The sequence below is a fragment of the Peromyscus eremicus genome, chromosome 1, assembly GCF_949786415.1.
Source record: "Peromyscus eremicus chromosome 1, PerEre_H2_v1, whole genome shotgun sequence".
Classification (NCBI taxonomy): Eukaryota; Metazoa; Chordata; class Mammalia; order Rodentia; family Cricetidae; genus Peromyscus; species Peromyscus eremicus.
In genome coordinates, this window is record NC_081416.1 from 58125566 (window position 1) to 58149874 (window position 24309).

The 24309-nt window shown below is 48.8% G+C and overlaps 2 protein-coding genes across 5 annotated transcripts in view; both read left to right on the forward strand.

The window, feature by feature from the left end:
• The window catches only part of Ppfia1 (PTPRF interacting protein alpha 1), an 84550-nt gene extending 72142 nt beyond the window's left edge, over positions 1–12408 (forward strand). Inside the window, exons 24-30 of one of the 3 annotated variants that reach the window (XM_059264013.1) lie at positions 3776–3951; positions 4044–4141; positions 6771–6946; positions 7542–7610; positions 8713–8878; positions 10686–10756; positions 11885–12408. In XM_059264013.1, coding sequence (XP_059119996.1) covers positions 3776–3951; positions 4044–4141; positions 6771–6946; positions 7542–7610; positions 8713–8878; positions 10686–10744 — 744 coding nt within the window. In that variant the 3' untranslated portion in view covers positions 10745–10756; positions 11885–12408. Of the gene's footprint in view, positions 1–3772; positions 4142–6770; positions 6947–7541; positions 7611–8712; positions 8879–10685; positions 10757–11884 lie in introns of those variants that run through there. The other 2 variants (XM_059263998.1, XM_059264006.1) reach the window with 2 other exon arrangements.
• Positions 12409–21367: 8959 nt separating this feature from the next.
• The window catches only part of Cttn (cortactin), a 35530-nt gene continuing 32588 nt past the window's right edge, over positions 21368–24309 (forward strand). For both annotated transcript variants that reach the window (XM_059264027.1, XM_059264035.1), the window contains exon 1: positions 21368–21441. The gene's annotated coding sequence lies outside the window, so the exon portion shown is untranslated. The remainder of the gene's footprint in view (positions 21442–24309) is intronic.

Genomic DNA, 24309 nt, shown 5'->3' on the forward strand with positions numbered 1-24309 from the left:
ACTTGTCTTTCTGGATGTTCTTAGCATCCCAGTCTGCTCTGTGTGGTTAATGATTTGAAAGCCTTAGACAAGCCCAGAGCAGGCTTGCCAGCGCCTCATGGACAACTTTGAACATTCTCACAGGATCCCTGGCAGTGGCTCTTCATGAGCATAGGTTTCTGTTAATGTGGGGTCCCTCACACAGGGGTCCACACCTTATAAGAGTATGCACATAACTCCCTACTGGAGTGACTTTAGTTTCAAGATCTACTAGTAGAAAAATCATGAAATAATTTGCAAACCTGAAAGGCATGATGCCTTTTCCTGTGTCTCTGTGTTGGTGTTTTACTAAATGCTGCTCTAATGCTGCGTGCATTTAAAGATCTCACTAGGGGAATTCTCAGAGGCGAGGCTTCTACTTATCTCATGGGTATTTTCATATTCATGCTAAAGTTTTTATTACATTTATTATTTGTGTTTGTCTATGTGTCTGTGTTCATGTGCCATAGTGAGGTCAGAGAACAATTTGGGGAAGTCAGTTTTCTTTTGTTTTCAGTTTTGGTGGCAAGTGCCTTTACCCACTGAACCTTCTTCTTGTGTACACATTCTCAGTGCCCCAGTTCTTCGGCACCCAAGGAGCTCTTCCTCAGTGCTTTGCTGTCTCCACATTCAGGCAGGTTGGGTGAATGACAGCTGGTCCTTCTTTGGATCCTAGCAGCATTCATTGCTGAGGCTGAACTGTGGACTTGGACAAGGAATGTTCTTAGTTTTCCCATCCACAGGCAGTGGCCTCCCTCTGTATCAGAGTGTCACCAGTGAGTCAGGAAAAAGAACATGGGATCTGGTCTGGTTTTGCTGTGGGCTCTGCCTTACCTCAGCAGTCAGTTCATTCATTATTTAGCCTGGCTAGCAGCTCCTTACAGGATGGGTAGTCAGTTTGGTCAACAGGGCTGTTTCTGATGATTGCAGTGTACCTCACATCTCCAGGCAGAATGATTCCATTTCTTTGTGTGAACAGCCTCCTATGGGCAGCATGCTTTGCAGTGGAGTGTGGAAAGGGGGTTCACATTACTCCCTCACATTTCTCTTCCCAATCAAGCTGTCAGAGTAGCGGTGTCAACCTGCACTCCCTGCCCTCCAAGGTAGTCAGCCTGTGGACGCTGCAGAACCACCAGCAAGCAGTGTGGCCATGACCTGCTTCTTTGCAGCCCCTGTTTCGCTGAGCTCAAGTCTAGGTTGTATCATTACTGTGCAGGGTTCTCCTCTTTCCAAGACCACCTGCCTCTGTGTGCTCCCTTTCCTAGGTTGTATCAGCCTCCTGGGAGAAGAGGGGGCTCCCTGGACTGAGCCCTCACCGCAGCTGCCACCACAACGGCGTGATTGGCATGCATGGGAAGCACTCAGAGATGGGATGCTGCTGCCTCATTTGGCCTTTTCTTTATAGATTCTTCCTCATTCTGCCTGTCAAAGAAGGCAGAGCCAGCAGGCCAGAAAATAGTTAAGGGTCCCTGTGCTGATGGACAGTGAGATCTCATGATGGCCCAGAGTACTTAGGGACAGTAACTGAATGGTTCTTCTGATAGAGCTTCAATGTCCTTGTTGGATCTGACTCCTCCTTTCTACTTTGTCTGGAGCTGGTGAACAGGCAGAGGGAGGAGGTTGTCTCATTTCCCAGCATCAAGTCACCTTCTCTCTGTGCCTGCAGTGTGTTCCTTTCCATGGTACAGACCTGTTTAGCCAGCTTTACATCTTGATGGGGTTTAATGGCATTAGAAATGATGTTTTTAACCAGGGTTTCCAGATGGTTGTTAGTCTGTAGGAACGGGTCCCTATTCTTACTGCCCAGCACAACCTGTGTCTTAGCCTGTGGCTGTTGTGCGACTTCCTGTCTCAGTTGGTCTTGTCCTTTGTGAATTAAAGGACCAACTGTCTTCCTTCTCTGCTCACAGGCTTTGTGTATCTTCTTGTGCTGGTGACCCATTGCTGGTAGTTAGTGTGAACAAACATTCAGTTCGTCCCTTCTCGGATGCTCCGTGCTGTGTGGAGGCAGATTCACTCTATTCCCAGAGTGTTGCATGCTCCACAATGAAGCAGGAAGCCTTTCACATGCTGTTTCTGTGTCCTTTGTAGTAGTGTTAGGCTTTTCCAGTTTCTTGAGAGGCAAAATTTCCCCATTCTTTTCACCAAATGTTGACCCAGCGTATGTTCCTATGACAATAAGCATCTCCATGTCAGGTCTTATTTTTAGTATGTTGTTGATGGCTTGCTGGCATTACAGACTCTTGCACTGTTGTTTTAAGAGTATGTTAATTTACAAATATTTGGAGAGTATTTGAATGTTTTAGTCATTACTAATTATCCCTTTGAGACAAAATCTTGCTGTGTTGCCCAGGCTATCCTCTAACTTTCAACTTCAGACAAACTTCATCTCATATTGGTCTATTGAGTAGGTGGAACTATGGGTGTGTGCCCCCATATTTGGCTAATTGCTGGTTTCCTTCTTTCCCCCTCTCCTTCCTGCTTGTCCTTACAACTAGGTCTTGCCCTATAGCCCAGGGTGACCTCCAACTTGTGACAATCCTCCTGCCTTGTTAAGTACTGGAATTACAGATTCTAATTCATTTTCTTCTGAGGCAGAAACTACTATGTGATTTGACTTCTAAGCATATTGAGCTGGAGTATTGCTATGTGCTGGAGCTGTGCTTAGTGTACATGAGGCCTGCTTCAGTCTCAGCAGCACACCAAGCCAAGCACATTCTGGAGGAGGTTATGGGCTGTGCATCTGTTGTCCACTACTTAGGAGGCTGAGCAGGAGGATCACTTCAGCCTAGAAAGTTGACTGGTGTGCCATGCTTCAGGATGGTGGCTTCCCAGGACCACACAGGCTGGTGGGATGGAGTGTAAGGCTCTGCATCTTATCCTAGGCAGGATGGTAGTACCCCTTCAAGGAAAAGAAGGGAAGTGTTCTAGTTGGGTGGAGAATTCTGGAAAACATAAGTAGGTCAAGTTGATTGCTACTGCTGCTTCAGTCTGCACTGTGCTGAGTCTTTTCAAGGAAAAGCTGCTTTCCTGTCGTTTTTAGCACACACACCCTTTCTGGTTTTGTTTGGAAGGAGCATTTAAGTCTTATTTGTAATTGTATATTTGTCTTTTTCTTCATTTAATCCTGTTAATTTGTCTCTTTAAACATTTTTTTCTAATCAACTTTTGCTGATTTTTTAAAATCAACATTCCATTTAGGAAAAAGTGTTAAAACCAAAGTCAGAACAGCCAGAGAGAATTTTAATGAGTCAAGTTGAACCCATCCTTCAAACTTGTTCATGAGTCGTGGTCATTCTTAGTTGCTGCATTAATAGCTGTTTCAGAAGGGGCTCTGCAGTTGACTGTGGTTTCCTTGTGGCTCCTTAGATAGGGAAACTCAGCAGGGAGTCATAGATTTTTTTTTTTTTTTTTTTTTTTTTTTAAAGATTTATTTATTTATTACATATACAGTGTTCTGTCTGCACGAATCCCTGCAGGCCAGAAGAGGGCACCAGATCTCATTACAGATGGTTGTGAGCCACCATGTGGTTGCTGGGAATTGAACTCAGGACCTTTGGAAGAACAAGCAGTGTTCTTAACCTCTGAGCCATCTCTCCAGCCGATTTTTAATGACTCCTTTTGTGTGCAGTATCACTGAAGTTTAAATGGTGGGGACGGGAGATTGATCACCTAGGCATTACCAAGACTATTATTGTTAGTTTAGTCTTTGTAGATTCCTAGTCCATAACTAACGTCACCCACTTACTAAAAGCAGACGCTAGCATATGGGGACATGAACCACGAGTGGATCGGCAACGAGTGGCTGCCCAGCCTGGGTCTGCCGCAGTACCGCAGCTACTTCATGGAGTGCCTTGTAGATGCCCGGATGCTGGACCACCTGACCAAGAAAGACCTGCGAGGGCAGCTGAAGATGGTCGACAGCTTCCACAGGCGAGTGGGCACTTGCTACGCCTTCTCTCTGCCCCGAGGCTTGCTCTGTTGTCAGCTCCACATGACCTCTTCTTTTGTGTCTCTGTAAACAGAAACAGTTTCCAGTGTGGAATTATGTGCCTGAGAAGGTTGAATTATGACCGAAAAGAACTGGAAAGAAAAAGAGAAGAGAGTCAGAATGAGACAAGAGGTGAGCTCCCTACCTGCTGGCTTCTGCGGCCAGTGCTCCAGCCTCAGTGGGGTGGAACATCTGCCAGGCAACACCAAGAGGATTCCTGGAGGCTTTAGGGGAGGCACTAGCCTAACGTGAGAAGGGAGGAAAAGGAATAATGGAGAGCTTGCCTGTATGCAGTCTGCAGTTCTGGTGTTTTTCCTGTGACATTAGAGTTATCCTTTGGTCATATGTACCCTTTGTTGACACTTAGAAATGCAGAACAGAGCTGAGTCTGCTGCATTCTCACTGGGATAAGTATGAAATGTGGGGCTGTGGGGTATTCAAGGGTCTTGATTGCACAGGAAAGGCAGGAGGCCCTAAGGCTGCCCTCAGTCAGCCCTTGGAGGACAGCAGATGGGTGGAGGAGGGGTGCATACAGAAGGAGAGTTCTGCAAGAGTAGGCTGTAGGGTGGCTGCTGTCCTCTAGGACCTTCTTTCCTGCTGCAGCCCCAGTGACGGAGACAGTTAGTGGCCCGAGGAGAAAGTTTCAGAAGTCAGGAGGTCATTGGTGATCTTAGCAGTGGTACTGAGCTGAGTGGGCACTAGATGCTGTTCTAGTCTCTGTCTCTAATCTCTTTGCTGCTTACCACAGCCCCAGAAACACTGTTTTTAATAAGAAAAAACACACAAAATACTAGAGATGAAGATGTGTGTGAGAGAGCCCAGTGTTCGTGAGCATGTGTGAGTGCACACATGAGTGTGTAGGGGGGTAGCTCAGTGTAGAGCCTTTCCCTAGTGTGTTACATGTTAGAGGGCCTGTGCTTGAACTCTGGCATGTTTAAAATAAAAAAGAAAGAGAAAAATGGAAACAAACTGCCAGAGATGGCACATTTGGAGGGTAGTTTGCTCAGTAGAGTTCCTGTGAATCCTGGGAATGGCCTCTTTTCCAGAGCAGCACCTAGGGATAGAATGCTGAGTCTGCTGCATTGTTTTCAGTGGCCCACTGGCTTTTACACTTGACAGGAACTGTCTTTGCAAATGATTGGGCCTCTTTTTAGACTGACTATTTTTAGGTCTCCATTAGTGCTAATAGAGTATTGTACCTGTCACAAGGTGTGGCCTCCAGAGCCTTTGTGCTGGATAATGTCTTTCAGTTTCTCTGTGATGAGTATGGGGCTTGGTGATATATGTTTGTGACCCCTAGCACTCTGGAAGCTAAGGCATAAGGACCATGTTAGTTCAAGGCCAACTGAGGCTCCATAGTGAGACCCTGCCTTAAGAAATTTTGGGGAAAACATTGAAGATACTTGTGTCATGTGCTGGCTAGTTTTATGTCAACTTGACACAATCTAGAGTCATTGGAGAGAAGGGAGCCTCATTTGAGAAAAACGTTTCCATAAGATCCAGCTGTAGGCAAACCTGAAGGGCATTTTCTTAATTAAGATTGATGTGGGAGGGCCCAGCCCATTGTAGTACTGGGTTCTATAAGAAAGCAGGCTTGGCTGAGCAGCGGTGGCGCACACCTTTAATCCCAGCACTCATGAGGCAGAGCCAGGCAGATCTCTGTGAGTTCAAGGCCAACCTGGTCTACAGAGCGAGATCCAGGACAGGCACCAAAACTATACAGAGAAACTCTGTCTTGGGGGGGATGGGGGAGAAAGGTTAAGCGCTGGGCGGTGGTGGTGCACATCTTTAATCCCAGCACTTGAGAGGCAGAGGCGGGTGCCAGCCTGGTCTACAGAGTGAGTTCCAAGACAACCAGAGCTGTTACACAAAGAAACCCTGTCTTGAAAAAGCAACAGCAAGGGGGTAGGTTGGGGGAGAAGGCTGAGGCGTGGGAGGAGGGAGGACAGAGGAATCTGTGGTTGGTATGTAAAATAAATAGAAAATCTCTTAATAAAAAAAAAATTTAATTAAAAAAAAGAAAGAAAAAGCAACAACAACAAGAAAAAGAAGTCTGAGCAAGCCATGGGGAGCAAGCCAGTAAGCAGCACTCCACTGTGGCCTCTGCATTAGCTCCTGCCTCCAGGTTCCTGCCCTGCTTGAGTTCCTGTCCTGATTTCCTTCAATGATGGACAGTGATGTGGAAGCATAAGCCAAATAAACCTTTTCTCTCCCTAAATTTCTATGCGCATGATGTTTTATCCCAACAATAGTAACCCTAAAACACATCATGAAGTAAATTTAAAAAGTTTAACCTGAGCAAAGTTTGAATACAGGATACATGGCTACACAGAATATACCCTAGAAGACTAAGGACCAGGGGCTGCATGGCTTGTGGGAGCCTCCTCAGCATTGCCCTGGTTCCTTGTAGAGGAGGAAAGTGGGGGGAGGTGTCCAGCCTCTCTATGGAGGTGGCTCAGTCTGTGATGGGAAGAATCTGCTTTGATCCTTGGGTTTGTAGACTGTCACCCAATTCTGTTCCTGGAAGTACAGTGAGTTCTCTTTCTCCTGGGTTCCATAGAGCAGTTCCAGTGGGTTCTTACAGTGGCTAGATATGATTCCTGTGTGAGGGCTGTGGTATTTGTGATGCTGGCACCTGGGGCTTGGGTCTGTTTCAGGAGCACAAGGTCAGGATGTATAGCAGGAGCCTTTTTCCTGTACTGCAGGGTGTGGGGAACAGAACATTTCTGAGGCCATCATACACTTCTTTATTCTCTTGCAGATGTGCTTGTTTGGAGCAATGACCGGGTGATTCGCTGGATCCTGTCAATTGGCCTTAAAGAGTATGCCAACAATCTAATAGAGAGTGGTGTTCACGGAGCACTTCTAGCCTTGGATGAGACTTTCGATTTCAGCGCCCTGGCACTGTTGTTACAGATTCCAACGCAGAATACACAGGTGACTTCAGAGCTGTCAGGCCTGTACCCTGCCACAGTGTTCAAGAAGTCACAATTGCATGTGCTCACTTGTCGCCTTGAGTTCAGGAAAAGCTTAACATTGGATGGATAGTGAAGGGTTTTTTTTAGCTCATTAGTGAGAGAATGTCCAAAGTCAACAGAGGCTTAGCCTTAACACTCTCATCTGCATGTTCTGTTTCAAGCCTGGGGGACTTAGAATAAAATAAGGAGAACCTCCATTCCAGTGTGTATTCGTAATAGTGAGGCTTACACACATACTTTTTATTTTTTTTTATTTTTAAGCATATCACACGGAGGTTTTATTAATTTTGCTTCTGTGGTAATTGTTTTATGTAGTTCTCTTTGCTTCATGGACATATTTGAAACTGTGAATTTCTGTTCCTCTACAGAACACCAACTTTAGCCCGGACTCCTAGCCATCTGCATAGCACTTATTATGGCTTTCCCCTCAAGTCCACCCACAGATTAGATGCAATTGTGGGTCAGAATTAGATGCAGATGTCCTCGGCAGGGGAATATGCCAGTGTCCTTCCTAGTGATTGATGAAGGCTTTGTTGGCTTTTTCACTGTTTCAGGCTCGAGCTGTCTTGGAAAGAGAGTTCAACAACCTTTTGGTCACGGGGACTGATCGGAGGTTTGATGAGGTTAGTGCTCAACCTGATGTCATTGTTTTCTATTTGGTTTGTTGGAAATCTACCACCAAACCCTAGCCCAGCCCACACGTGCATGGAGTGGGCCCCATTTCATCATCTTAGAACCATGTGGCAAAGCTACTTAAGGAGTGTGGACATACATTTGAATATGTATATATGCACATGCATCCTGGTGTTGAGAGAGCTAAGCACATTGGCACTGTCTACCATTGGGCATGCCCAGCCCAGAAAAGAATGGATTTTTTTTGTTGTTGTGGTTTGGTTTTTGATTTTTCAAGACAGGGTTTCTTGAAAACCTGTTTCCCTCGATGTCCTCAAACTCATAGAGATCTGCCTTCCTCTGCCTCCAGAGTGTTGGGATTAAAGGATTGCACCACCCCCATCTCTCCAGCAAGAATGGTTTTAATAAAACTTTTTTTAGGGTTTTGTTTTGAGAAAGGATCTTACCATGTAGCCCAAGGTGGCCTTGAACTTGCAGCATCGTGCAAGTGTACTCAACATGCCTGGCTTACTGTTGGTTTTTGATGTCTCACAAATGGTTGTCAAGTCATGAAACTGGATGAAGCCCAGAAGTAGCATCTGTATCTTGTGTTCTGGGAAGAACTGGTCATTCTGTCAGGCTTTCCCAGAGCCTCTGTGCTTTGGGAAAAGATGTGTCTGAAAAGTACATTTACTCAAAACTGTTATTTCTTTCTTCCCTCTCGAAACCCATGACATCACATGTAGGGGTTGTTATCATTGGGCTTTGGAAACAACTCTAGTTTGATAAAGAGAACACACGCTGTCTCTGAAGAGGTCTTGTTGACCATGTCCTACTCTGTACATCCTGTCTGTGAGGTGGTTTTTGTATGACAAGTGAAGTGTGAGAAGGGCCACAACCCAGGACTGGCCTCAGTTCTCCAGCTGTGGCCAGAGGAGTGTCTCCATAGTCCTTTTCCTCTGCAGATCTGGACTAGGTAGGCAGGTGTGCTGTAAACAGGAAGGTTAGCTGTACACAAACCAGAGCCCCGAGATCCTACAACATCTAAAGAGCGCAGACCTGGCTGGGTGCTGCTTTTACTGTTAATTGGCACTTGTCTCCTTGGTTTGGCAGGACGATGACAAAAGTTTCAGGAGAGCACCTTCATGGAGGAAGAAGTTCAGACCAAAGGACATCCGCGGCCTGGCCTCTGGCTCTGCAGAGACGTTGCCTGCTAACTTCCGGGTCACCTCCTCTATGTCATCACCCTCTATGCAGCCAAAGAAGGTTCAAATGGACGGTATGTGGTGGGCCCTGCAGCCACCACATGTGGGGAGTATGAGCACTGGCTGCACCTGGGGCATTGGAGTGAGGCTGCATGCTCAGGTGTATTTGTTGTTCAGCTAACCCTAACATTGGTTCCTCAAGATTAACCAAAGTAACAGAAACTAAGAAAGTCCTCATTTGATTGAATGCTACACTATTTTCCCTAAGGCTTAGTCCTGCCTGTTTTGGGGATGGGGTTGAGCCCATCTGTGAGATGAGACTCGAAGGCAGCACAGGTGTGCTTACTGGATGTCACCGTGCCGAAGCCCTGACCACAGAGCTGCTCCTGAAGCAGAGTTTTAACTGTAGTAGCCTAGGTTGTCCTCACAGTCACAGTAAGCCTCCTGCCTCAGCTTCATGAATGCTGGAATTAGAGGCATAAGCCACAATACCTGGCCCAAGTAAATTGTAAAGAATGCAGTTTCCACCTCTTTGTGCTGTTTGTTAGTCACATGTGTCCCTGTTGGAGGACAGGGAGATAGTCTGGAACTAGCAGAAATGGGCGCAGTGAGTGGATAGGGGACACAAGTCAGAGGAGGTTTGCCTAGGCCTTGAGCAGGCATGTTTTGAGCAGTCCCTCTGGCTGTGCCATGTGTTCCTGAGGAGATTGTGATAACTGACAGCCACATACTTGAAGCAGCCAAACCTCAGCCCTAGCAGTCAGGCTGCTCCTCCTTGCTGATGCAGGTGGTGTGGTCGCTGCTGGTCTGCTGGGATTCTTGCTCTCACAGCACAAACCAGAGGCCAGAGGCAAGCACATGAGCAAAGCTTCACGGGGCTGGACTCCTGGGAAGCACACGAGGGAGAAAGCTCTGGCTGGTTTGGCCATGGTTCGGTATTATGCTTACAGGGGAAGGTCCAGTTTTTTCTGCTCACAGCAACTTCATGAGAGCCAGTGTGAGCCTGGTGTGCCAGCCTAGCTCAGGCTAAGTGGGCACATGTAGGCTTCCCCTGTTTTAAAACACACTTGTTGGTCAAACACTAATACTCTAAGAATAAGAGCTTAGAGAGAAAGCAGCCTGGAAAAGAGGTGTAGGAGTCTAGGGTGTGGACGTGACTTCCTCTACTCCACTTGGGAGAAGGCATCTCCTGGCCACCAGCTGTGCTGAGGTCTTCTGAGTGAGGAAAGGTGAGATGTGGTGCACATGGCAGACATTCCTTCCACCTAAGTCCGCTATCTCAGTGGCTCCGAGAGTGTGGCTGTGAGAACTTAGCCTCCTCTCTGTGCACAGGCCCATCCTGTCTCTTAAGCCGTGCTGGCTGTTTATTAAATGACAGCCAGCAGCTCAGCGGTTTCCATGGTTTCTGATGAAAACTGAGTCTGGGCATTGGTTTCCTAGGAGAAGCCACTGTCCTGGCCATCATGCTCTTTCAAGGAGCCTTCTGAGTGCAGTAGCCTCAGCCTCTCCCACAGCCCCTCCTGGGCCTGGGTCCACCTCTGGGTTCTTGGAGGTGCAGTATTCTGGCAGAAGACTCGTGGTGCCGTCTCGAGAAACGTGGCAGTCTCTCTTGTAGTTGTCACTCATGTACATGGACACCTGAAGTTGTGTTTGTGTTGCTTGCTCGTTACTGTTTCTGAGTTGGCTGCCAGTTCCTGGGCCCTCAGAGGGGAGCCTCTGGACCACCCTGCTGTTCTTGACTGGCTCTTCCCACAGCAGCCTGTCCTCCTATCCCTCGGGAAGTCTTGTCAGATGTGGAATGTCTTTTTTGTCCCCTTGTGTGATGTTTAACACTAACTGCACGCTGTGTTTGCACGCTTCCTCCCATGGTTGTGGAGACAGGTAGTGTGTCCGGAGCACAGAGGCTGGACTCTGCCACAGTCAGGACTTACTCCTGCTAGAGCCTCCTGCTGGTGAGTAGAGAGCCGCTGCTCCCAGATGTCCCCAGTACAGCACAGGTGGGGCACTTACTTCATGTCCACCTGGCTCTGACAGCGGTAGACCGTAAGAGCCAACCTCAGTTATTTGGGAACTGAAAGAATGTAGCTCCTCACGCTTGGTACCCCACAGGCGCTGTGGTGGACAGTGGCCACAAAAAGTGAAACAGCCTTTCTTTCTTTTTCTTTCTTTCTTTCCTTTCCTTTCCCTCTTTCTGTGTGTGTTTGTGAGTAAGTATGTGCATGTGTGAGTGCACATGCCACCAGAGTCCGAAAGACGGTATCAAATCCCCTAGAGCTGGAGTTACAGGCAGTTTTGAGCAGCCTGATGTGGGTGCTGCTGGGAACAGAACTCAGGTCCTCTGCAGGAGCAACCAGTTTCTTAACTGTTGAGCTATCTCTCCAGCTCTGCAGACTTTCTTTCTTTCTTTCTTTTTAAAATAATTTATTTAACTTTATTTTATGTGCATTGGTATGAAGGTGTCAGATCCCCTGGAACTGGAGTTAGAGACAGTGGTGAGCTGCCATGTGAGTGCTGGGTATTGAACCCGGGTCCTCTGGGAGAGCAGCCAGTGCTCTTAACCGCTGAGCCATCTCTCCAGCCCCCAGACTTTAAGTTCTCTTGCCCTAGGTGTCGGCTGATGTCATGGAGGGGGCAGGAATGAGAGCAGTCCTCCACCCCGGTGTGGCTCTTCCAGCTGCGCAAATGTAGCACCTCATGTGTGGCATCTCCTGTGCAGCTTAGTCATCAGGTGGCTGATGGTGTGATACCGTGGCTCAGTCTAGAGAGCTGCTGTGCAGCATTGCTGAGCTCAATTGTATGGTGGCCACCTGTGTCCAGTGCTCCAGAGCACTGTTAAGGCTGGGTGCCCCCTAGGCCTAGGTTTCTCTTTGCTCCTGAGGCCCGTCTTTCCAGGAGTGCTATCCTCACCTATCCCCACCCATCTGGGACTGCTTTTTTTGGGGGGGGGCGGGAGAGGCTTCTTTTTAAAGTTAGTATGGTGAGACATATGCTAGGGGAGTGGGGGCATAGGTCACAGGTGGCTGTGGGGTGGCCCTGTGTGAGCAGTGTGTGCTGAAGGAAGTGTCTGTGCTTTCTTCCAGTTTACCCGCACTACTTCTACAGATGACGACGACGCCATGGCAGAGCTGGTGCAGAGCTTGGTGGAGCCCCATCTGGCAACACTTGCTATATGGACCCAAGATATTTTATTACAGAGTTTTTAAACTTGTGGGGAAAAGAAAAATCACAAATACCATAGAGAAAATATTTTAGAATTGACTGTTTCTTATATTTATGTAAACTTACACTTTCTCATTTATATAGTTACATACTCTTTCATGTATATCCAGGCTATAAATATCCTTTTGAGTCAATTCATGTTCTTATACCTAATTTTAGTCTTTTAAATGAATGTACTGTAATGCTTGTGTGTAAATCTGAGCAAATATAGGGCTTTTGTAAATTATGCATTTACTGTAATTATTCCTGTTTAATTTTTTAATGATGAACCCGACAGAGGAAAGGATTTTGCTACATTTATAAAGTCATCATGATACAAGCCATGTGCGTTCTCCTCTACTCAGCTCTGCAACAATCATTCTGAAACAAGCAGACTTCATTTCCAGACGTTTTTCTGTCGTATTTTAATGACTGACCTTTACTGTACTTTTTCTACATGAAATCTCAGCTTCCATTAGTCTTGGGACGGATGGTCAGGACCCTGTGAACAACCCTTACCCTGGCCACATCCCTGGCCCTGCTCTGGACATAGGTTGGTGGTCTTCAGAGCTGAGCAGGGCCTTGAGCTAGGAGCAGCACTCTACCGGGCTGGTGGCTGCCACCTGCGGACTGAGCAGCTGGGAGAGCCTTTGCAGCTGCATCCCTCCCTCCACACTCTTCGAGGACCAATCACGGGGCAGGTGCTCATTTCCTGACTGGGGCAGAGCAGGTGAAAGCCAGAAACCTCAGCGGAGCAGGCAGCCTGCAACTCCAATAAAGGCCTTATTTTTCTTGTGTAAACTGTCTTTTTACATTTATTTGTAAATGTCTTAAGAATGGACCTAGCTGTACACTCATAGCTGTCTTGGCAGCCTCCTGACTGACTCTGGTGAGTTAAGCCACAGGGCTCAGGCAGACACGTGCGTATTTATTGTGTAGCTGATGTGGGGCTTCAATATTTGCTTTCTGCTTTTAATTCATCTGGACAATTGGTTGTTCTGTTTTTCTGTTAATCGTTGTGACCCTCCCAATTACATAACAAAGTCTGTGCAGTCAACTTCTGAACTGTTTTTATCACAGTGTTATTTATTGCTTTTTTTCAATAAAGTCCCCAGCATTTTCCACTGCCAGTTAAGAATGAGATGAGCAAGCGTCGACTGCCTTATGCTCTGCTGAAGGTGGGGAGTGGGAGATGGCACAGGGTTGGAATGGTCTGGGGAACCCCAGGGCAGAGATGGGGGTTTCAGACAGTGAAGCAGGAGAGGGGTCCCTTAAGCCATCTAAGCCTGGAGGGGCCCTGCATCTGGGGCTGGTAGCCAAGGCACATGCATGCCTTTGTGGGCTGTTCCTGCACTGCTCCTCAGCTCTGCTGCCTGCCTTATATGGCTCTGTCTTCCTGCTCCTCTGCGTTGTCAGCAGGGATTTGCCCCTTCTGGCTAAGGGGACCTGACTGTCAGCCCAGGGAACAAAGGGAAAGGACAGGCTTTAGGCAGTTAGCTCCTACCCCACCCCCACCCCTGTGCTCTGGACTAGAAGTGGACATCTGGGAAGAAAGGGTGGCACTAATGAGGGGCCAGCCTCACAGTGGCCACATGAGGCAGCCCCAGAGCCAGTCTCTACCAGACTCAGACAGTTCTAAGGCCATTTCCCACCTGAGTTTTTCTTCTGGAAGTTGTGTCCCTTCAAGACCGACTGCCTTTCTGGGACATGTCTGCAGGGTATAGATTAGGATCTTCCTGCCCCTCCCTCCTGCCCCTCCCAGAACAGCTGTACTTGTGGACACTGCCTCCTGTTTACAACCTACCTACTCTGCTCACCTGTACCACAGGCTTCCAAAACCATACTTGCTGGAGGCTACAACTGTAGGGGCCATGGAGATGGCTTAGTAGGTAAAGTGCTTGCCAGGACCTGAGTGTAGGTTCCCAGAGCCCACATAAAGAGCTGAACATGGTGGTATGTTTGTGTGTAATCCTAGCACTAGGGAGATGGAGACAGGTAGATTTCCTGGGGCTCAGGTGTCTCAGAGCTTTATGACTGCTTCAGAATTCCCAGGTACACCATCTACAGAGGTACCTTAGCAATTGAGCACTTAGTGTTCTTCCAGAGGACCTGGGTTCAATACCCAGCACCCACATGATAACTCACAACCGTCCAACTCTAGTTCCAGGGTTTCTGATGCCTGCTTCTGGCCTTCTCCAGCACAGACACATGAAATAGTACACAGACAGGTGCAGGCAAAACATTCACACATTTAAAAGGTTCCTGGGCTCCTTGGTTTTATTGGTGGTGAGTTGAAAAATGATAGAACGAGTGATCGTAGCCATTCCAAGAACACTCTGCTGCGTGCTGCCTTGCTGTGTGTCACCCTCGGTGGGGTTGGGGACTGCAAGCATCCCTGGTCTAATTCTGATGGCGCCACACCCATGACCCCTCCCATTTCTGAACCACCTTTTGAGCCACCCACGTGAAGCATTATCTATAATCCCAGGACTAGGGAAGCTGAGCAGAATTGCAAGCTCGGGGCCAGCTTTGAGCCACAGTAGAAACTTGTCTCAAAAATTAAATAAGTAGCAGTGAGGAGATGGTCAATGGACAAAAGCAAGGACCTAGCCAGATGTGGTAGTGCACATCTGTAATCCTTCTGGAGCTTGATGGACACAGGAGGCTCCCTGGAATCTTACAGGTGAGGAGGTCTGGTGTATGCCACAGAGAATAGCAAAAGACCACACAAGGATAGAAATACTCTTCCCAGAACTGGTTCAGCAGTAGAGAACCCAAATTTGGTCCCCAGCACTCATGTCAGAAAGCTTACAACCGTCTGTAACTCCAGCTTGAGGGATCTGACCCCCTCTTCTGGCCTCCGATGGCACCAGCACTCATATGCATCGTGCTTTATAGACTTGGCCCGTGATACCTGGCTTCAAAAGCCGCTATTTCCACCTAGGCATCCTTCCCAGCCTCCTTTGCAATTGAGTGTCGTCTTGGAATGGGATGGATGGCCTGGTCCTTTGGAGTCCCACATGCTCCGCTTTCTGTTGGCTGGGGTGGGAGTGGGGGGGCTCTGGCTGCTTCTGCTGCCACAAGAACATACACAGAAGTAAATAAAAACAACCAGCCGACTCCGGGATAAAACTATCCACAGCTTTCTTAGCCTGTTTCCTGGCATATACTTTCAAGGTAATGAAGGGTTTGAATTCCCCCACCACACACTTTTTGAGACGGTCTCTCTCTATTTATATACACCCTCTAGCACTCCTAGAACTCACTATGTAGACCAGGCTGGTCTCAAACTCGGATCTGCCTGCCTCTGCCTCCTGAGTGCTGGGCTTAAAAGTATTCACTGCCAGGACTGGAGAGATAGATGGCTCAGTGGTTAAGAGTATTACTGGCTGCTCTTCCAGAGGACCTGGGTTCAATTCCCAGCACCCACATGGCAGCTCACAACTGTAACTCCAGTTCTAAGGGATGTAACACCCTCACACAGATACACATGCAGGCAAAACATCAATGCACATAAAAAAAAAATTAAAAAAAAAAAGGCTGGCTGGGTGGTGGTGGTGGTGCATGCCTTTAATTCCAGCACTCAGGAGGCAGAGCCAGGCGGATCTCTGTGAGTTCAAGGCCAGCCTGGGCTACAGAGCAAGTTCCAGGACAGGGACCACAACTACACAGTGAAACTGTCAACAACAACAACAACAAAAAAAAAAAAAAAAAAGAGGAAGGACATGGGAATCTGTGGTTGATATGTAAAATGAATAGAAAAATCTCTTAATAAAAAGGAAAAAAAAGACTGGAATAAAGGTCATTTTTAAAAAAGTGTGCACCATCATGCCTGGCTTGTGGATTTTTGTTAGTGAAGTCTGCCTGTCCTAGGCCAGGATGACAAAAATAGAATAATCAACATAGCATAGGCATAAGGATTTGAGTTCCATCCCCTGCAACACACACACAGAAAATTTTGATTTGGTTTTATTGTTTTAAAGATTTATTTTTAATCTGAGAGTGGGAAATAGAGAAAGAGGGGTGTGCGTGTGTGTGCGTTCACACAGAGGCCCAGCGAGGGTGTTGGATCCTCTGGAGCTGAGGTTACAGACAGTTGTGAGCCTTTGTGGGTGCTGAGAACTAATCTTGGGTCCAGATCCTCTGGAAGAGCAACAGGTCGTCTGTTTTTGTTTTGTTTGTTTTTGTTTTTGATACAGTCTCCCTATGTGAACTTAGATAGCCCAGGTTAGCCTTCAATTTAGAGTTACAAATTTAGACACCGTGCCAGAGTTGTATTTTGTTTGTTCTGGGACAGGGTCTTGCTGTGTAGTGCAGGCTGGCCTTGGATTCTAGGCAGTCCTGCCTCAGCCTCCAGAGTGCTTGGGTTATAGACTTGGACCATGACACCTGGCTTCAAAAGTCACTGTTTCCACCCAGGATTGGTTTTCTGACATAGGCACTGATGCATCCTTCCCAGCCTCCTTTGCAGTTGAGTGTCATCTTGGAATGGGATGGATGGTCTGGTCTTTTGGGGTCCCACATGCTTCACCTCCTATTGTCTGGGATGGTGATGGAGAGGCTCTGGCTTCCTCTGCTGCCACAAGAACAAGTCACAACAGGCCCAGCATTTCTGGAGAGAGACAGATAGCGACAGGGAGGGGGAGAGAGAGAGAGAGAGAGAGAGAGAGAGAGAGAGAGAGAGAGAGAGAGAGAGAGAGAGAGAGAGAGGGAGGGAGGTGAGGGGTGTATTTTTTAAGACAAGGTCTTTCTACAGAGCCCCAGCTGTCCTAGAACTTGCTATGTGGATCAGGCTGGCTTCAAACTCACATAGATTCACTTGCCTCCGCTTCCCAAAAGGGAATTAAAGACGTGCACCACCATGCCTGGCCTATGTTTTAGTTTTTTGAAACAAGACCTGGCTATGTTGCCCAGGCTGGCCTTGAACTTCTGGCAGTCGTCTTCCTGCCTCAGTCTTCCTAAGGCTGGAATCCCAGGCCTGCACCACCAAGCCTGGCTTAACACCTTCACAGCACAACTGGTCCAGAAGCTGACATCAGTGTCACTAGGCTAAGAGACAGCTATCTTCAGAGATGGCTCCTTTAGAGGCTCAGGGACTTCTGTGCACTGCCTCTCCTGTACTCTTGCATTCCAGGGCTCCTGGTTCCTTCCTGGAATCTCTGGTCTCACTGGGGCTGTGCTTTGGAGGATACAAGCTGCTTGACCTCAAAGACAGACAGATGCATACTTGCAAATCCCCACTACTTCCACTACTCCTTTGAAAAGTTGAAATTCTTACTATTTTATTCATTATTGATCTATGTGGCTAGGGAGATGGCTCTGCCAGTGGTGATTACAGGGCAAGCTTGAGGGTTCAAGTTCAGCCCCCAGCACCCACACAATAAGCCAAATGGTGTGCACTGGGAATCCCAGTACTGGGGAGCCAAATAGATGAACTAAGGACTGCACAGGTGGATACATGGCTAGATAGATGGATGGTTGGGTGGGTGATGGGCAGCTAGATGGATGGACGGTTGGGTGGGTTGATGGGCGGCTAGATGGATGGACGGTTGGGTGGGTTGATGGGCAGCTAGATGGATGGACGGTTGGGTGGGTTGATGGGCGGCTAGATGGATGGACGGTTGGGTGGGTTGATGAGCGGCTAGATGGATGGACGGTTGGGTGGGTTGATGGGTGCGTGCTTGTTCGACCTACCAGGAACCACACCATCAAACCACACCCTCCTCCAACAGCCATCAGCTGCTAATAGCTCCATAGCTAATGATGGGAGCTCTATCCCTACTCCATTCTGGAATGTTGACTGGCTTAATCTTGGGCAGGAAGCCACAGCTGATGTGAGTTGATGACTACAGCAATTCTGTCACGCCCAGAAGACACTTCACTAGTTCTTCTGACCTCAGGCTTTTGTGAATTACTAAAAGGAGCAAATTACACACTAGTTGACAGATCTTCATTGCCTTTGCTTTGAGAGTCTAGAACATAGGAGCACTTCACTCTGTCAAGTGGGTAGTTCTTTGGGGAGGAGGGGGAAAACGCTGTTGTTTGCCTGTTTGGTGGTAGATTTGAGGTGCTGCACCCCAGACAGAGAAGAAACCAAGACACACAGCAGACTGCTTATTTGACTAGCATGTGAGTCCCTGGGGACTGAACTCGGATTGTCAGAATAAGCGGTAGGCACCTTTCCTCACTGAGCCATCTAACTGACCTGCGCATCTGATTCTGAGGAGCTCCTTTGTGACAATGAAGTAAGAGGAGTTTTTTATAGGACTTGGAAGTGACCTGTTTTTTGGCTGTTACCTTTTTTTCTTAGAATGGTAAATAAGTTTTTTTTTTTTTTTTTTTTTTTTTTTTTTTTTTTTTTTAAGTATCTGGTTTTGAGGTGGGCCCTCATCGTGGTGCCCAGGCTGAAGCCATCTTCCTGTCTCAGATACCCCGTCACAGGGACCCAGGCATCCACCACTGTTCCTGGTTTAGACATACATCTTGGCTTTTCAGCTTGGGGACATGGAACTTAGCTTGAGTGACTCTAGTTTAATTTTTAGCCCCACCTGTTGGGCACAGTTCAGGTACTTAGTATAAATGATGCCTGTAGTTTTTATTTAACAAAATGTATGAGATCATGTTTTTATTTTAAAACCAAATACCTGATGCTGGGGAGATGGCCTGGTCAGTGTTTGCTGTGCAGGCATGAGGTCCTGAGTGTGATCCTCAAAACCAAGGTGAAAATGGTGGGTGGAGTGGTGTACTTGTAATCCCAGCACCAGAGAGACAGAGACAGGAGGATTCCTGGGGCTTGCTGGCCAGCTTGCTTAACCTAATGGGTGGTCTGCAGGCCAGTGAGAGACCCTGTTTCAAAACAAGTGGGTGACTGCCTGGGGAAGATGCCAGAAGTTGTTCTTTGACCTCTGTATGCTATCGGGGACTATGGGGATCCAGTCCCTAGATAGTCCCCTCCCAGGGTCCGGGAAGAATCTACAACCAGCTGATAATTAATCTTTGATGAAAAGAAACGAATCTATGTACATGAAACTCCTTAGTTCATACACTTTATTATTCTGTGATAGTTCTCTCTCTACACAGCTTTTATTCTGCTCTCATGTCTAGCTCCTTTCTTGCCTGATTTCTCTATATTAATCTACTGTCCCCTCTAGGTTCTATCTTAATTCCTTCATCTAGTTCTGTCCCTTCTAGGTTCTCATCTATCTAGTTCTTTCCCCTATCAGCTCCTCTCCCGTCTCCTTCTCTCTCATCTGGCTCTTCCTCATCTTGTTCTTCCCCATCTGGCTCTTCCTCATCTTCCATTTCGTTCCTCTAGTCCTCTCTTCTAGCCCTTCAATCTAGTTCTTCCCCATCTCAGTTTGTTCCTCTCAAGTTCTTACCCATCTAGTTCTTCCATTCTCTTTTCTCTTCTCACTTGTGCCCTGGAAGTCCCGGTATATAAAAGGGAGGGTCCGAGCTAAACTGTGTAAAGCTATTACTTAACGTCCACCTCTCCTAGGCGGTGTCTCCTTGTGGAATTTACCTTAAGTCAGGAGACTTGTATGTGGGCTGTTATCACTGTTAGTCCTCGGAAATTGGGCGACCACCTGGGCGGTGTCTCCTTGTGGAATTTACCTTAAGTCAGGAGACTCGCCTGTGGGTGGTTATCACTGTTAGTCCTCGGAAGTTGGGTGACCACCTGGGTGGTGTCTCCTTTAGTCCTTGAAAATGGCTAGGGGAGATATCTGATTCCAGAGAAAGCCTTTCCTGAGGCTGTTCTTCAAATGCCTGAAATGTGTATGTCTAGAGAGTGATCAGTGCACATTGTTAGCCCTTCTTAGGGAAAAATCAATTGGGAAAACTATGAAGACACACATGATTTTTATAACAGAATACAGCTGATATATAACAAGCCAAGTAACACCAAAAACTCCTTGGGATTTGGATTCCTCTGGAGGAATTCCCTGATTCCTCCAGGTAGTGACTTTGCCATAACCAGCTGAGTTCTTATGATATATTCCTGCGGCCTGCAGCAGTATGCACGCTCACACACTTAAATGCACACCTACACACATATACCTGCACACATGAATTCTCTGACACCTGCATCTCTTTTTCCTCTCTGGTCTACCTTCAAATTGGACAGGTTAGCTTTTTTCTCCCTTATAGTGCTGGTGTTGGCACCAGGGCCTTGTACATACTAGACAAGCACTCTACCACTGAGTTACATCCCTAACTTCCTCTTTCCTCCTCCTGCTCCTCCTCTTCTTCCTTCTGAAGGAGAGAGAGAGAGAGAGAGAGTGTGTCCCTGGACCAGACTGGCCTCTAAATGATAGAGATCCACCTGCCACTGCCTTATTAGCTAACTTTGTTACACAGTCCAGGAGCACCTGCCCAGGGACAGAGCCAGCCACAGTGGGCTAGCCCTCCTGTGTCAATGAAGACAATCATGTCCACAGAACAACCTGAGTAAGGCAAGTACTCATTTGAGACCTTTTTTTTTTTTTTTAAAAAAAAGGTGACTCTAGGCTATATCAAGTTGACATGACAGTTAATGCCAACTAGGACAGATGGATGAGTGGATGGACAGACAGATAGATGGATGGTTGACAGGGGAGTGTATAGGTGGTATTGGTTGGTTTTTGTTAACTTGGCACAAACTAGAGTCACCAGGGAAGAGGGAACCTCAGTTGATGAATTGCCTCCATCAGATTGGAGTCTGTAGGGGCATTTTCTTAGTTAATGATTAAGGGAAGCGCCCAGCCCACTGTGGTGGGTGTCACTCCTGGGTAGGTGGCCCTGGGATATGTAAGAAAGCAGACAGAGCAAGCCAGTAAGAAGCACTCCTCCATGGTCTCTGCTTCAGTTCCTGCCCTGCCTGAGTTCCTGTCCTGACTTCCCTCAGTGAAGAATTATAATTTATGAGCCAAATAAGCCTTTTTCCTCTCCAAATTTCTTTTAGTTAGTATTTTGTTTGTTTTTGTTTTTCTAAATCACAGCAATAGGAACCCTAAGGTGTGGATAGATGGAGGGGTGGATGAACAGACGGATGGTAGATTAGTGGAAGGATGGGTAGATGGGCAGAAGGACAGACTGGTGGATGGGTGGGTAGATGATTGATAGGTGAGTGGATGATGCTGTGCAGATGCATGCATGGGTGGAGAGCTGCACGGTGGTGGATGGATGGATGCATGGCTGAGAGATGGGTGGAGGGTGAATGTGTTGGACAGGGGATGGCAGGTGTTTTTAAGTTAGCTCCTGGGCAGCTGACTAGCGAGCGTCCCAGGAACCTCTCTCAGAGGCCTGCGTCCAGGATCTGGAAGCAGGGATAGGAACAAGGGGCGGGACCTGCTGGGGTCTCACGTGGCCCCGGATGCAGCCCCGCCCCCGCGGAACCGGAAGTGAGCAGGCGCTGGGAGTGGCGGGGCGCGGCGGGAGCCTGGCGGACCTGGCTGGCGCGGTGAGCCGGGGGGATGGGTGTCCTAGAGAGCTACCGAAGGGGCGAGACGGGGGTGGGATGGGTTGTCAGGGTGCAGGGCCTGTACTGGGGGTCAGAGTGAGGGGCCAGGATTGGGGGTCGGGGCCAGGACCCGGTAGCGGAGTGGTCGGGGTGCGGGGCAGGGATTGGGGCCTAAGGGTGCAGGGCCAGGATCCAGGGATCTGAGCCTTAAGGTGCAAGGCCGAGATCCAGGAGCCAGGGTTCAGGGCCAGGACCGGGGGTTCCCGCTGTGGGGCCAGGATTGTGGCTTGGGGTTCGGGGCCGGGATTGGGGGTCAGGGCTCCAGGGTGCAGGGTTAGGATCGGGTGTCGGGGTGCAGAGCTGGAATCGGGGGATCGGGATCAGGGCCAAGACTGGGGTTTCGCGGTGTGAGGCCAGAATCGGGGGATTGGGGTGCGGGGCTGGGATCCGGGGTCGGGGTGCAGAGCCGGATTGGAGGCTCGAAGCTCTGGGTTGCAGGGTCTGGATGGGGGGCGTCGGGGCCCCAGGTACGGGGTGGGGATCGGAAGTTTTGGACTTAGTTGCTGGGCTGTCCGGTCATCCGTGGAGTAGCCAGGGTGCAGAGCGGTCCCGGCTCTGAGGGGGCGGGGCCAGGACGTTGGCTTTAGGATTCCTGGGCATAAAGGAAGGGGTGGGGTTCCAGGGCAGGATCCGAAGATCTAAGGGTGAGGTGTGAAACCGGCTTGTGGTGTTCTGGGTCAGAGTTCATAGTTAGGGGTCTGGGGTAGTCAGAGTACCAGGACCTAGAAAAGGAATGCAGACCTGAGGGCTGGGAGAAGCTGGTGGGGGCGGGGAGACTTTGGTTCCGGAATCTAGTGGAGCGACGAGGACTGAGGGAAGTTGTTGGGCCTGGGGAGCCTTGGGTTCCACAACCCAGTGAAATTATGAGTAGTCTTAGGGCTTATGGGAAGCTGGCAGGGTGAGCAGCTAGTGTTCCAGGGACTGAGAGGATTGGGGTCCAGCCCCTCTGGGCTGGGCTGTGAGGCCAGCATCAGGGATCTGGTCTGGACACCTGAGAGAAATTTGCAATGGGGTCAGTGGAAATCCAAGCTGCTAGCTTGCCTTCTGGAGCTAGGGAGGCTGGAATCCAGCTGCCCCTCCTGCTGGGTGTGTGCCCCGTCACCACAGAGGTGCTTGGGCCTGCTCTGGTCCCCTGTTTCCTCTTGGTCTGTGTGAGGGGTGGGGTCCTCCAGCCAGGGAGAAGGAATTCAGTTTTTTATCCAGTGAAGTGAGGCTTCAGCCCTTCCTAATGATTTGACCTGGCTGCCCTGGGCCTTGTCAGTAGCCTGATCCAGCAGGTCCTCACCATCCAGTAGCCCCCGATGGTCAGCGCAGACAGCCCTCCTGTCGACCAGGGGCCAGGCCACTGTGGATCTGAGGCCCCGCCTCAGCACCAGTGGCTCACCCAGAGTGAGTCACCAGTTCAGGCCCTGAGTCAACACCGCTTCTCTGTTTGGCTGAGAAGGTTTTCACTAGAAATTCGAAGGATGGAGAAGCAGCTCTAAGTGGGAACTTGAGAGCTAGGAGAATGCAGAGCCGGTGCTAGCTCCCCAGTAACTAGAAGTGGAGCCTCCACTAGAGCACCTTCCCCCATAGAGCCTTTCCCCTGGTGCTTCCTCTTCTGTTGGCATCGAACCCTGGGCTTTGCTAGACAAACTTCTCTACCGAGCTCCAGCCCCAGCCCTGGAGCTGACCTTTAATTGAGGCTTTGTGAGACCGTGGTACCTCTAACACCTTGTAAATGCCAGGGAATGTAATTGGCCCTTCAGATCTTTGGCCTGTTAGTTGGGAAGGCACCTGGTGTAACTCAGCATCGTCCTAGCACCCTTACCTCCGTGTAGCACCCTTACCTCCCCGCGCCCCTGTTCTTTGCCTTGGGCATGGTGGTGTCCCCGCACAGGCTAGCCCACTTCCTGTGCACTGCCTTTGCTGGCCTCAGTAGGCGTTGGGGGTGGGGTGGTTGGCTTCTCCACAGCTACTCCTGGCCCTAGCCACCTTCCTGTTGTCTTTGCTCTGCTGTCGGTGTCAGGTTCAGGGCCTCAGAATGGTGGATTCCTCCACCCTGTGACTGGGTCCTCTCTGGTTGAGCCTTGTGCTGGTTGTGCTTGGCCTTTGCGGTGGCTTCGTCTTTTGTCTGAACTTTTTTTTTTTTTTTGTATCTGCTTTATTGAAATATAGTTTACCCCACATGTGCTCCCCCGTTTAAAGGGTTCAGGGGTTGGTATAATCGGAGCTGCGCAGCCGTCACCACAGCAATTCTGGTCTTCTCCGAGAGAGACATAGAGTGGGTATGCCTGTGGTCCCAGAGGCTGGGATGTTGAGACAGTAGGGCCTCTAGTCCAAGGAGTTCTGGGCAGCAAACAAAGCTACAGTCTGTCTGTCCGTCCCTCCCTCCTCCTGCCCCTCCCCCCACTCCCTTTTTGGTGGTAGTTGGGTTACATTTGAGACAGATCTCTATAGCTTTGATTAGCCTGGAGCTCACTATATAGATCAGCCTGGCCTCAGGCTTGTAGCCATCCTCCTGCCTCAGCCTCTTGAGAGTGGGGATTATGGTCTGTGGCACACGCTACCAGGCTGGGCTGCTCTAATCTGCGTTTTAGAAAAGAAAGAAACTGGATGCCTTAGCCTTGATTTCCCACCCCCTAGCCCTTCTCCCAGCCCTCCTCTTTACTCTCTTCCAGCCCTTCTCCCGTGCCCTCCCCACACCCCATTTCTGAGGTCAAGTACAGGGCCTTGAACACACAAAGCTCTATTCTACCCACTCCTGCATTTCTTCTCTCTGAGTTGTTTGTTTTGAGATGGGGTCTTTCTGTTGGACTCCTGGAGTTA